The following is a 14255-nucleotide window of genomic DNA, read 5'->3' on the forward strand; positions in this document are numbered from 1 at the left end:
TTCATCATAATCATCAGTAAGGGTAAAAATAAAAAGTGCCGCAAACAAGCATCTATTAGTGTTTTTCTCACCAACTCCGGGTATAAGTTGACTGTAAAGGTTGACCAACTTCTCGGTTTATCGCCACATCCTGCTACTATTCAGGTGGGAGGTATGATTTACGATCTAGAATGTAAAATATAGAATTAACTTTCACCAGCTCACAACCAATGCAGTCTTTTATGACTTTGAATGCATTTTTTAAAAAAACATATGTGTTCTTGTCTTACATAGGGATTTTTGTGATCGCCAATTTTTTTTCAAAAAGTGCAGTTCCCTTTTGATAGAAATGACTTGGCATTTCTCACACAGCTCAATACACTCCATAAAACATCCACTGTAACTTTTGGGTACATACTTTTAAGAAATCGACAACAAGAAGAAATTGAGCAAGATTGGTTGAAAATAATTTTAGGCACAACCAATAGGGGACCAAATTATGTCATTTATAATAATGTCTATACTGTATACATACCACATTTGTGCAAAACTACTATAATGTGTCCGTGCAACACGTAGCTTACATTATGTGCCATACTAATGCGAGTCTATCTTAATTGATTAAACCAGACCCGTATTCAGATCATCTTATGCAAGCTTGCATTATACAACATAACCTTAATAGCAACAATTGTCACTACTACCGACCACGCAGTCTGATAGTTTATATATCAATGATGAAATCTTAACATTGCAACATATGCCAATACGGCCGGGTTAACTTATAAAGTGCAATTTTAAAATTTCCCCTGAAACTTACGGTTGAAAACGTCTATGTATGATGACGTATGCGCGTGACGTCAATGGTTGAAACGGAAGTATTCAGAATACGAAGTATTTTTCATATTTCATTCATTCACAACTCCTCCAACACGAACATTATTGTTTTTGCACTTTTTGGCTTCTTATTAAATAACTTTTTTAAATAGATTCAATCTTGCACGTGGAAAGTTCAAGTGTGGGCTTTAGTTGATTTAACACTCCCGTCAGGGGGTGCATTCTACGGCGGGGGTGCATTAATCCAGCACAACAGCGGCGCATGGACTTCATTTATAAGTAAAGGTAAGACCATAATAACGTTTTTTTTATTAAATGTGTTTTTTTGTGTGCTACAGTTTGTATGTGTAAAGTAAAGTTAAGTTAAAGTACCAATGATTGTCACACGCACTAGGTGTAATGAAATTTGTCCTCTGCATTTGACCCATCCCCTTGATCACCCCCTGGGAGGTGAGGGGAGCAGTGGGCAGTAGGGGCGCCGCGCCCGGGAATAATTTTTGGTGATTTAACCCCCAATTCCAACCCTTGATGCTCAGTGCCAAACAGGGAAGAATGCTGGTATGAGCTTTTAAACATAACCCGTTAACTGCTGCCAATCAAATGGTGAATAAGATACTCTTTAGGGTTCATATATTTGTAAATCTGACTGTGATGAAGTCAGTGCCTCACCAGCCATGAACCTCACCGCACGTCACTGATATATAGGCTTGCAGTGAGTATATAAAACTTTGATGGAGGGTTTTGAAGTTGTTTTAGAGGGCTTTGAAATCCAAAAAAGAAAGACATGTGTTCTTGTCTCTCAGAATGATTGTGAACGATAAGCAAAATTTATATAAAAAAAAAGTGCAGTTCCCCTTTAATAGCTTTTTATCCACTATGACAAACATAGACTTGTTGTTTCTACACATAAAGTACCTACATTTTACTCAGACTGACTATATGGTATTTAAAGTCACTTTTATTACAGACAACAGGAACAGCTAAGGCAACAGTTCAAAAATAAATAAAAAGACGAAGCTTTGATGACTTTTCTTCCTAAAAAGAATACCCAGCAGAGGTTATTTTTTTTAATTAGTGTGTCCTCATGCTAGATTGCAGGCTATAGGTCGCTTGCAGAGACCCCGATCATTTAGCTGATGTCCTACTTTTAAAAAGCTGCTGTATTGGCAGCGGCTCTAGCTGATCCATAAACGTGTCCGGCGTCGGTGAAATACAACCAGGAGATTTCAGGCGCTCTGTTTAAAAGTAATGAATTACGACGACAGGAGGAGCTGGGAGGGGGTGGAAAAATGTGCAGCCATTTAGGGACGAAGCCGAGAATTTGGTGTGCGCCTCGGCGGGCCATCCATCAGGGCCACAATAAAAGAGTTTTTGGCTGACGGCGGGAATTTATGGTCGCCCTTCCCTGTCCTAATAAGTCAAACGGCCGTGTCACCGGGCTGACAGGCCGTTGCCGAAAACAGCAGCCGCGTTATCAATCAAAAAACACTTGCATCTGTTTAACTTTCGCCTGATCAGCAAGACATTTATAGGCTATTGAGTAATAAGATAAGTGGGTCCATTTCAGTGGGGGGGAAATGGAAGATTTAATGATTAATGGTGACCACAATGAAAATACTTTTTGCGTTGAGAAGCGCGTGTTTTTGGCTCAAATGTGTACTTAATTTTTTCCACATAGACAAAAATCTACAATGGTTTTGCTTTGCTAGCATTAGCTTAATTATGTTGTGGACATACTGTAAATGTTTGGCCCTGCAGGAAAAGGTATGAACAGTTGCCCAATAAATGTGCGGGGGCATTAGGGACGGGTACTTATGTGTGTTCATGTGTTAATAAATTTGTTTGATAATAAAATCTACACTTTTATTTAACATTTAACAATGAGCTGATAATGATAACTGTGCTGTCCAGTTAAATGTTGTTTTCCTACACTTTTGAGCAAGTATTGTAGTACTGTTTGCATGCAGTTGCAATTCATAGACGCTAGATGGCAGTAGTGTATAGGTGACGTGTGTTGCCTAGTAAGGAAGTAGTCTTTATCATTAAGCTGAATCTAGTCGTTTGTTGCGTCCTAAAAAGTTGTTATACTGTAAGTATTGTATTTATTACACACCAGTTGTTTGATTGTAACATGCATCTTAGTTGTAGTTTTCTTTACCAAATTTGGTGGTGTTAAAATCGTCATGGAAAATCTTTAATGCTAATATATAGCATGCCTATGGCAAATCCAATGTAAATTAGCATCGAGCTAGCACATTTTTAAAAGTGGAGCCTTACTGTACAATCAAGTGTTTTCTATCAGGCATACTTGCTTTTTTGGCATGGGAAATTGCAACATATGTTGACTACGTAATGTGCAACAAAAGCTATCGAAATACAGCACTGTTTGATTTTACGTGACCGAATATGGTCAGTGCCTAGAAAAGTACCTATTCCTATAAGCATTGGTTTGTGCCAGCATTAATGTACATCAAAGTTTTTTTTTTAACACCACAGAAAAATGTTTTGTTTTGCAAGTACCACCATTTTTTTTCTACCTCCGCTTATCAGCTTAGCTACTGTAAAATGTGTGACTTCTACTTGCTGGTAGTTGGCTTGAGGAGGAGAGGTGTACAAAAATATTTAAACACATTTCAAATTCAATTTCAGCAAATCTTTAGTTAGAAAAGTTGCATTCCTTCAGTTATTTAATACATATACTGAATGCAGTGATGGGCAGTAACAAGCTACATGAAGTTAAGCTACGTATCTTAACTACATTTTCCAGTAGCTTGCCGGTAGCGTAGCTACTTTTTTAACGATTAGCGATTCCTGTAGCTTAGCTACTTTTAGACTCATGCCGCGACATAGTTTACATCAAAGCTACAAGCTACAAAGAGAGAAAATGGACTGCGAATTTAGGCCCAAAAAAATTGAGAAAATACAACGACCTGGATAAATGAGAACATCCATACATACGGAGAAGATCCATGATGATCGGTTGGTGTTTGTATGAAGATTTACAATTGGCTAATGTTAGGGCGAAACATTACAAACTGGACAATCAGAGGCAAGATAAATAGGGTTGCAAAATTCCGGGAATATTCAAAGTTGGAAACTTTCCATGGGAATTAACGGGAATATATGGGAATTAACGGGAATTAATGGGAAATTAATGGGAATACAAATTGAATGCAACATGCTAGATCTTGCAGCATGATTATTAGCTAAAACAACCCGATTTAATGCAAATTCAGTAGAATTTCAACCCTGCACTGTGCATTCCTCCATCACATGTGTAGTGCATTCTTCCATCACATGCACAGATCATTCCCAGCATGCTATACACTACAGCAGGGCTATTGAGGCCACACTAGTATTTGAGCCCAAGGACTTCATCCAGTCAGGTAAGTTTTGATGATATTACTGGGGTAAATATATTTAATCTATGGTATTTAAGTTTAATAGAGGTGTAATTGCTTTAAACTGTATGACTGTAGACTACTCCAGCAGACTTCCACTCAAGCTAGCTAGCTGTTCCTGTACTTGTTAAACGATTTTGGGGCCAATATTTCTAGCAAGCTAGGTTTATGTACCACCACAGTCTCATAATGAACCAAAAATATTTCTCCGTTAGCCGTGATGCTAATTTTCTCTATGTTAAATCCCATTCATTTATGCTAACAACGTTAGTGATCCGAATTTACCTTTTTTGTGATCTGTAACTAGCAAATACTAAATCAAAATGTGTAGTTTCCTCTGCCTTCTGTTATGCTAGCCATTCTGTTGTCATACAAGAACGTAGGTTATAGTTTGATTCAGCATGCTGATTGAGTGTTAATTTATTCATCTAACCTATTCTATTAAATTGTCCATCAGTAAAATATTTTTAAAGACTACTCCAATTGTTTAGCTGACTATTTATATCTGTGTGTGGCATTGCAATAGTGTTTTACAAGAATAAATAAATACAAACAGAATAATGCCAGGTACACCATCTGACGTGTGGAGACATTTCACCCCAACCAATGTAGGCGGAAAGGCTGTGTACATTTGCAAATACTGTGCAAAGAGCTACGTCAAAAATGCCCCAAATATTCAGCAGCATATAGACAAGTGCCCAATAATATATTATTATTGTAATTCCCCATTAATTCCCATATACTCCCATGAATTCCCATGGACGGTGTCCAACTTTAATAATCAAAAAATTGTCAATATTTCCAAACTTCCCGAGCTTAACTTTCCGTGGTAAATTTCTGGAAATTTACCGGAAACTTTCCACCCCTTTGCAACCCTACAGATAACACAGATCATCGAAACTAGTAAGCAAAATCATAACAGTCCCGCACTCATGTCACATGACGACAAAGGAGTCACAGACAGAGGGACACTTCAAGCTGACCACTCAAAAAAAAAACATACCTGAAAATGGCAGAGGGATTCTCTCCCACAGATTTGATTTTTCCTTTAGTGATGAAGATGGGGTGCAGGAAACCCACAATTGTGTGTGTGCTTAGCCATATTTAGAAACATTTTGTGTTTAGAGAAAACAATGCCCAAAACATTAGGTTTTAGTTGTTTACTCTGTAAACCAAAAACATAACTGCTGTCTTCATTAAAAACGTGGAACACTAAGTTAGGAACACACATTCAAGTGGATTGAGTTTTACTGCACATAACTATTACCAACTGTTCCCAAATAACAATTACATCATTGGGTTTTTTAGCAATATATAGATATATGCTACTTTTTAATGTAGGTAGAGAAAAATAATAACATTAAAGTGGTGGGCCAAAGATAAGGCAAACTAAATAAATACATACAGTGGGTTATGGGGACCCCGACATTTAGTTGTAGGGTGTCCCCAGCTCAATGACAGATAGTTAATGGTAATGGACCCTTATTGGGTCCATTGTACACTCTCAGTTACATTAACATTGATATTAAGCATGTGATATACATTAAATTAAATGTAGCAAGCTGTTGTAGCTTGCTACAATTCTCCGGGGATAGCTTCCCCTGTACTTTAGTTACATTTAGAGAGTAACTTGTAGCTTAGCTTACTACATTTTGCCCATCACTGACTATGTGTCCCCATTATATTTTTCAAAGGTTCCTGAGTACGACTGGAAAGAGCCCAACGTACCTCCAGTGGTACTAGTTCAGTACCACAGTTTGACAATGCATGTAACTTATACCAAATCTACCCACGGTTTTTACTACGTATCAATCAATCGATCAGAGAGTACCTTTCGTATGTTTCCGAGCAGTTCGGTTGTTTTGGAAGCGATTTGATCTCAGTCAACCATCAATTGTAAAAATGGGATAAAGCCCCAAGTCGAGATAGCATGTAAAGCAGGGAGGGGTAAGGAACCTGTGGCTCTAGAGCCAGATGTGGCTCTTTTGATGACTGCATCTGGCTCCCAGATAAATCTTAGCTGACATTACTTAACATGATAAGTAATGAATAATTCCGCTGGTAATCACAGTGTTAAAAATAACGTTCAAAATATAAAACATTCTCATGCATTTCAATCCATCTATCCGTTTTCTACCGCACCTGTTTAAGAAGTCGCGTTAAAAACCTCTAAAGGCTTAGTGGCCACATGCGTGGACAGCACCTTTTAGCTCTTATTTCCAAAATTGTGTACACTACTGAATTGGGGTCTTATGGCCGCTTATGTGGACACTTATACTGCCATCTGGTGGTGTCAGAAGAGTATAACATACAATGGAATTTGGAAAAAAAAAAAGTGTAAAAATAAGAATTAGCATGTCATTAAACATGAAGTACACGTTTGTGTACTTATGGACTAAGTACATCATATCAAAAGATTATTCTTAGTTTTTATTCTAATTAGGGTCCAATAAGCCCGAATAGCAAAGATAAATTTAAAAAAGCATGTAAACAAACAGCTTGGGCCTTAAGAGGTTTGGTAAGAAGTATTTTATTTATTATTGGTTAGCTTCAGAATAACAATGTTATTAAAAAAAATAGGAGACCTATTTTACTCTAAAAACGGTCTTCCAAAAAATGCATGCATTAAGTGGTATTCAGTGTTTAAAAAAATATTACATGGCTCTCACGGAAATACATTTTAAAATATTTGGCTTTCATGGCTCTTTCAGCCAAAAAAGTTCCCGACCCCTGGTGTAAACCAAAGATACTTACCAAATGTTATGTTTTGGAAATAGCATGTATGGAGTTTGTATGTTGTCTGTGAGCCGCAACCTTGTTGCCGGAACATTAACATATGCGTACATAAACTAATAACGTGGATTTATTATGATAAACTTGAATCAGTGAATGGTTATTTTGTGACATTTGTTTATTTAATACATTTGGACTGCGTTGAATGACTGTAGATCAAATTTACCGGAGGAGTAAGCTCAATATGGCAAAGCAACACAAAAACTGACACATTTGTACTTTGCGACAAAAAAATGTCACATTGCCAAACCGTCGGAAATGTCATGGTGGATCCCACGCTGATGCTAAAGCAATCTTTTACGTTAGGTTTTAACTTTTGGACAGCTGGCTTTCAATAGTTGTCTGTTAGACGGGATACTTTTTGCAATTGAAAGCAAGCTATCAACAAAAGAGGGAGTTTCGCTCTTGTTTTTAATCAATAAACTTCTTGGTAACATTCTTGAAATAAGTCTGTTTGAACCGTACCACGGGGACTAAGACAAGCCGTTTGCTCCCGGAAAGGAGACCTAAGACTCGTCTACTGTATCATTGTTCTGTTCTTGTTTGTCTTTCATTAAACAGAATTACAGGAAGATAACAGTGTGGGGGGACAACATGACGGATGTCTTAAGGCAGGGGTGTCAAACTCAAATACAGAGTGGGCCAAAATTTAAAACTGAACAAAGCCGCGGGCCTAGGTTGAACAAATTAACCTTTCAATTGGGACCCAAACAAGTTTTGCATTGTCTATTGAACAAGCAAGGCTTATATAACTTTAGTGACATGCAAAATCGAGTTTGCAGCCTTCTAAGGTAAATATCAAAATAAACTTTTTCCACAGGCTAATAATACATTTGAAAATAAAATAACAATAATGAATGAATCAAACATTCAAGCCTTGAAGTAGCAAGAGAAAGTGCATGAATAAAACGTTAATTATTGCTCAGTTTGCTACACTGATTTGCTTTAACACTGAATATGGAACAATCAAAGCAACGAGCAAAATCAACTTTCAAAAAACAAACGAAAAAACATCAATGGTATATTAAATAAAATTTAAATCAAAAATGTAATGCCTCTTTTCTATTTGCAGCCTTCTGAGGTAAACATCCACATTTGGTGGTAGCGGGGGGGTGTATATTGTAGTGTCCCGGAAGAGTTAGTGCTGCAAGGGGTTCTGGGTATTTGTTCTGTTGTGTTTATGTTGTGGATGTTCTCCCGAAATGTGTTTGTCATTCTTGTTTGGTGTGGGTTCACAGTGTGGCGCATATTTGTAACAGTGTTAAACTTGTTTATACGGACACCCTCAGTGTGACCTGTATGGCTGTTGATCGAGTATGCCATGCATTCACTTGTGTGTGTGTAAAAGCCGCATATATTATGTGACTGGGCCGGTGCGCTGTTTGTATGGAGGAAAAGCGGACGTGACGACAGGTTGTAGAGGACGCTGAAGGCAGTGCCTTTAAGGCACGCCCTCATTATTGTTGTCCCGGTGGAAATCGGGAGAAATTCGGGAGAATGGTTGCCCCGGGAGATTTTCGGGAGGGGCACTGAAATTCGGGAGTCTTGGCAAGTATGAGTATTAGCGGTGAATGCGGTGCCGCTGTATAATACCGGCGGGCCAGCTCTAATGTTAATTTGATATTGCCTCAAGGGCCAAATGAAATTACACGGCGGGCCAAATTTGGCCCGCGGGCCAGAGTTTGACACCCAAGTCTTAAGGGAAAGACATCTTCTCGTCTACTGCTGCTACTACTACTACTACTGTGTTTTTTGCACTCCGTGTTGACCTGAATGTGACTGAGGAGACAGAGAAGAAGAAGAAGGGGACAGCTGACAGCTAACTGGCAAGGAGGACAGGGAAGTGACAGATGCCAGGCTGCATCGGAGGGGAGGAGGACGGATGTCAAAGGATGGATGGATGGATGTGTGGGTGATGTTCTGCAGCCCTTTGGTCATTTCCTAATGACTCATGTGCACAAGCAAAATACTATTTGGTCTTATTTTCCATGCTTTGTAGAGAGGATGTGTTGGCCAAAATCTTAAATTCATAAAAAGACGCTCATATTGACTCAAACTAAGATGATCCGATGCGCATGCGCCACACTGCCAATTTTTATTTTTTTTAAAAAGGGGAGAAATCCAAATTAAAAGGCTCTGCAAAAGTGACATGCACCCTCCGGTGGACATGGGGCGTCATTTTCCTCTTTCACCTCGCATCAACTCGGCTCTGCTTTTTTGTGATTGGGGGGCTGTGGACCACGGGGGGCGGAGTGATCGTCCTCCTCCTCCCCCTGCTGTAATCCGAGTCTGGCTCTCGGACCTGCGACCAAACACTTGCCACAGGACGCCGACGGGGTGAAGGCGCACGACGGTCAACCTCGACACGACACGCACGGATTCTGCACGCCTTTTTTTTTTTTTGCATGAGGATTTTACGTGCTCGCTTTCGTCTGTGTGTGTGTGCGCGCATATGGCTTTGACGCAGAGTGTTTCGGAGCTTTTCTAAAAGCACACACACCTACACACACATGCATTTTTCCGCCTTTTCCACGACATTTGGGTCATGATCACATCGCCCACGGTGTCCTTCCTGAGAAATAGCACCAATCCAGCGTGGGAGAGCTACACCTCCTTGGGGCAGAGAAGCGCCAGTCGTCCGTCCGCCTACAGCGCAGTTTCTCCCGCAGACCCGTCCCGTCAAGCCGGTCGCCTTCCCATCAAGGTCCTGAAAATGCTGACGGCCAGGGCAGGACACATTTTGCACCCGGAATACCTCCAGCCTCTACCGTCCACCCCGGTCAGCCCCATCGAGGTAAGTCCGTATGCCATTTTCAAAACAATTTTAAATGCGATCTTTTGTTTAATATACAAATGTTGATTAATTGTGATGTTTCCTATCTTCCAGCTGGACGCCAAGAAAAGTCCACTGGCACTTTTGGCTCAAACATGCTCCCAGATCGGGAAACCGGACCCCCCGGCCTCTTCCAAGCTCTCCTCGGTGGCCTCCGGCGGATCCAGCGACAAGGAGAGCAAGTGCGGCCCGCTGAAGATCAGCGACATCGGCGCCGAGGACAAGTCGAGCTTCAAGCCCTATTCCAAGTCCTCGGACAAGAAGGAGTCTAGCGGCGATAAGAACAGTTTCCGAGTGCCTAGCGCCACCTGCCAGCCGTTCACGCCAAGGACAGGCAGCCCCAGCTCCTGCGCGTCCACCTCCCCGCTGCCTTGCGAGGGAAAAGCGGACAAGGAGGACAAGGAGAGCGATGGCGGTAAAAACACGTCAGGGGAGAGTAACAGGAACAGTGGAAATACCCCCGATGGGAACCAGGAAGTCACGTCCGGATCCAAGGTTGTCACGTCGGATTCCATATCGGTCACTTCCGCGTCCTCCTCGGTGCTCGGCTCCGGGTTGGTGGCACCGGTTTCCCCCTACAAGCCCGGCCACACTGTGTTCCCCCTGCCCCATGCTGGCATTTCCTACCCTGGCAGTTTAGCGGGGGCTTACGCCGCATACCCGCAGACGTTCCTGCCTCACGGAATGACCCTCGACCACACCAAGTCCGGCAGCCAGCTTTTGAGCGCGCAGTTCGCCGCTGCCAACTCGATGGGGTGCAGCAAAGCCGGGACGAGCCCCCTGGCCGGGGCGTCGCCGCCCTCCCTCATGTCCGCCAGCTTGTGCCGGGACCCCTACTGCCTCAGCTACCACTGCACCAGCCACTTGTCCGCGGCGTCCAGCGCCAACTGCGCGCACGACTCCGCTGCGGCCGCCGCCGCGCTCAAATCCGGATACCCGCTCATGTACTCCGCGCACCCGCTTCACGGCGTGCACGCCTCGGCCCCGTCATTTGGCGGACACCCGTTGTATCCGTACGGCTTTGTGCTGCCTAACGACCCGCTGCCGCACGTCTGCAACTGGGTGTCGGCGAACGGACCGTGCGACAAGCGCTTCTCCAGCTCCGAGGAGCTGCTCGGCCACCTGCGGACTCACACGGCCTTTGTCGGCTCGGAGAAGCTTCTCTCCGGCTACCCGGGCTCGTCGTCCCTGGCGAACGCCGCGGCTGCTGCCGCCATGGCCTGCCACATGCACATGCCTTCCAACGGAAGCCCGGGCAGCCCCGGCACGCTGGCTCTGCGGGGGCCTCACCACCCGCTCGGACTGGGAAGCCGCTATCACCCGTACTCCAAGAGCCCCATGCCCGGCCCGGGAGCCCCGGTGCCGGTGCCTGCTGCCACTGGACCCTATTACTCTCCATACGCCCTGTACGGACAAAGACTGACCACAGCCTCGGCTTTGGGGTACCAGTAGAGACTATTACAAATATATACATTTATAAAGAAGATTTAGGCCCAATGAGTTTTATATGTACTTCATGCAGGGACTGGATCCATGTGGGGATCAGTGTATTTATTTGAGATAGCTTCAAGCGTGACTAAAATAAAAAAAATATTATAATATAAAACTGTCAACAGCGTCAATGTGCATTATTTGGGAGATTAGTGAGCTGATTGGAATGTGACCTAAAAAAAGAGCTCCTTGGATTGTAGCAGGGCCTCCAAGGTTGTCTGCACTGTGATGGATGTGGAAGATCAATCAGCAGCTTCTTAACAAATGTCATTGATTTATTGTGTGACCTCATGCAGCATGGAGCCCATTTTTTAAACCCAGCAGACAAGAGGATTCACAGTTCATTACAAATACTTAAAAAAAAAAAAATTAACATTCTGAATTGTTCAAGTTTGTACAAAACATCCAAATGCCTTTTATATTCAACAATAAGACTATATATGTATATAATTATATATTTTTTAAATGCCGTTAGTTTCAAATGAGTAACCATAAACCACCCACAAAATTAGACACTTAAGCTACTAATTTAGCAATATGTTTAATATTGTGGAAGTGGTGATGTTAGTGGCATATATTATGGTAAACCATTTAAAAGTTGTATATCATGTTTAATTGGATTTCATCACATGTTATAATGTTACTTAATATTACCATATCCTGTTAAAAAATATTAAATGAAATACAAAAGAAAGAAAAAAATACTTGTGTTTGCATGTTCTCCCCGTGACTGTGTGGGTTCCCTCCGGGTACTCCGGCTTCCTCCCACCTCCAAAGACATGCACCTGGGGATAGGCTGATTGGCAACACTAAATTGGCCTTAGTGTGTGAATGTGAGTGTGAATGTTGTCTGTCTATCTGTGTTGGCCCTGCGATGAGGTGGCGTTTTGTCCAGGGTGTACTCCGCCTTCCGCCCGATTGTAGCTGAGATAGGCTCCAGCGCCCCCCGCGACCCCGAAGGGAATAAGCGGTAGAAAATGGATGGATGGATGGATGGTGTTCTACAGCATGAGCATCCAAGGCTGGGTCCTCTGATGATGTCACATGTGTGCTAACATAATGTATCGACTGCTAATACGTTTCAGAGGCGGCGGCAGGAGGTCAGGGGCAATCTTTTCATTAAGCATGACAAATGAGCTAGTGATATCAGCCAGCGGCTAAACAGAGATTCTCCCTGACACCCAGACTCGGAGCTTTTCCTCCAGCTTGGTGACATTGCTGTAATGAAGCCATCATGAAGGCACAACAACATCCAGCGAGGCCTAGCTGCTTTTAATCTGCAGCGTCTCCTGCACCCCCCTTTTACAACAAATCAGCTAAATCAAGTGTCATGCCTTCTTTAAAAAAACAACAATCTGCTCCCCTTAGCAATAAAAATCAGCATCACGTGGGTTATTTGTCAAACAAAGTCATCTTTCCTGCAGATTAGTCCTAAACGTGGCTGGCAGATGCACAGCATGGAGACACAATTCATCACTGCAGACAGTCAACCTTGAAGTGTTCGTATCTTTATCTGCTCCTCATATAGTGTCTTAATATTAATACAACATTTCTAAATGTTGCAATATGCAGTAAAAGTCAACTACTTTACCGGTTTAATAATCACACACAGACATCGACCCATTAGCAGACTATAACTTCCTGTTTTGAGTAAATAATCTGTTACAATCCAGTTTGTTCAAACATACTGTATGCATACACTGACAACAATGGAATCACACATAATGTAAAGAGATCCCATACAAGAGTAGCCCCGAAAAAGTTAGCATTTTGAAAATACATATGAAAATTAATTTAACGTTGAAAAATATATTTCTTATTGTGGTTATTTTTGCATATATGTGAAACTGCTTTGCATCACACTAAGCCCTGCGTGTAATATTTTGGTGTCTTTAGGGTGAATGTGGCACAATGAAAAGTCAAATGTATGCTCTCACCTAAAATGTGTATTATTGTGGAGTTTTTTGCACTGCATAGGAATTTATATTACGTTGCCAACTTAATTATGGTCTGGTTTGTACGGTGCAAGAATACCACAATAATAAACGCCAGTGCTGGTTGACTTTCAAGTTGCTCTGACTCTGTAAAACATTTACTCATTTGAGTAAATGAAATAATCTGTTCCAGTGTCAAACCGCAGCCATCTAAAAACATGTGTTTAATGTACAGGCAATCTTTTAACTGTATAGACGTATAAAGGTGAAACTCCCAAAAAATGTAATATGGTGCAGGTGTTTATTTATTCCAGCAATTAAATTCACAAGGTGAAACTTATATATGACATAGGCTCATAACATGCAATTTAAGATAATTCAAGCCTATAATTTTGATTATTGTGCCTTTACAGCTAATAAAAACCTGAAATTGAAAATCTCAGAAAATGTGAGGTTTTCAGAAACTGTAAGACATGATAATTAAAACTATAACAGATAAAGGCTCCCACTTTAGTTAATATCACATATTAGTTTCACATTTGAAGTTGAATTGCTGATATGAATGAACTTTTGGACACTTTTCATTCATTCATTCATCCATTATTTATTTATTTCAGGCAATGACATAAAAAAGTACAAAGTTGACAACACATAATAATATAAATTAATATTGTGCAAAAGGTAATGTATAGTATGTAATGCATGATTGTCCAGTTTTGCCTAAAAGGGAGTAACTTATTTAATCCCAACCCCAGTTCTCCATTCAGTGATTATTCACATGAGTTTCACTGTTACTTTGTTCAAGGATTATAATACAGATGTTGTATCATAGTGGCAATATATAAATATTTTGAGTTTCACCTGTACGAGTAAGTAAACCAAAACAAAGCAAAACTACTCACCCTCTAATGACAATTGACGGACACGTTACGCAATAATACTGTCACTTTGTGGCATTTTTATAGGTTTTGCATCTCTGTAAAAAAA

The 14255-nt window shown here is 41.3% G+C and overlaps 1 protein-coding gene across 1 annotated transcript; it reads left to right on the forward strand.

Moving 5' to 3' along the window:
- Positions 1-9192: 9192 nt before the first annotated feature.
- On the forward strand, positions 9193-11921 carry LOC133654968 (zinc finger protein 503-like). The gene is made up of 2 exons (XM_062054841.1): positions 9193-9804; positions 9898-11921. The coding sequence occupies exons 1-2, from the start codon at positions 9556-9558 to the stop codon at positions 11293-11295; spliced, it is 1647 nt and encodes a 548-aa protein (XP_061910825.1). The 5' UTR covers positions 9193-9555; the 3' UTR covers positions 11296-11921.
- Positions 11922-14255: the final 2334 nt, after the last annotated feature.

This window comes from Entelurus aequoreus, linkage group LG08 (genome assembly GCF_033978785.1).
Source record: "Entelurus aequoreus isolate RoL-2023_Sb linkage group LG08, RoL_Eaeq_v1.1, whole genome shotgun sequence".
Lineage (NCBI taxonomy): Eukaryota > Metazoa > Chordata > Actinopteri > Syngnathiformes > Syngnathidae > Entelurus > Entelurus aequoreus.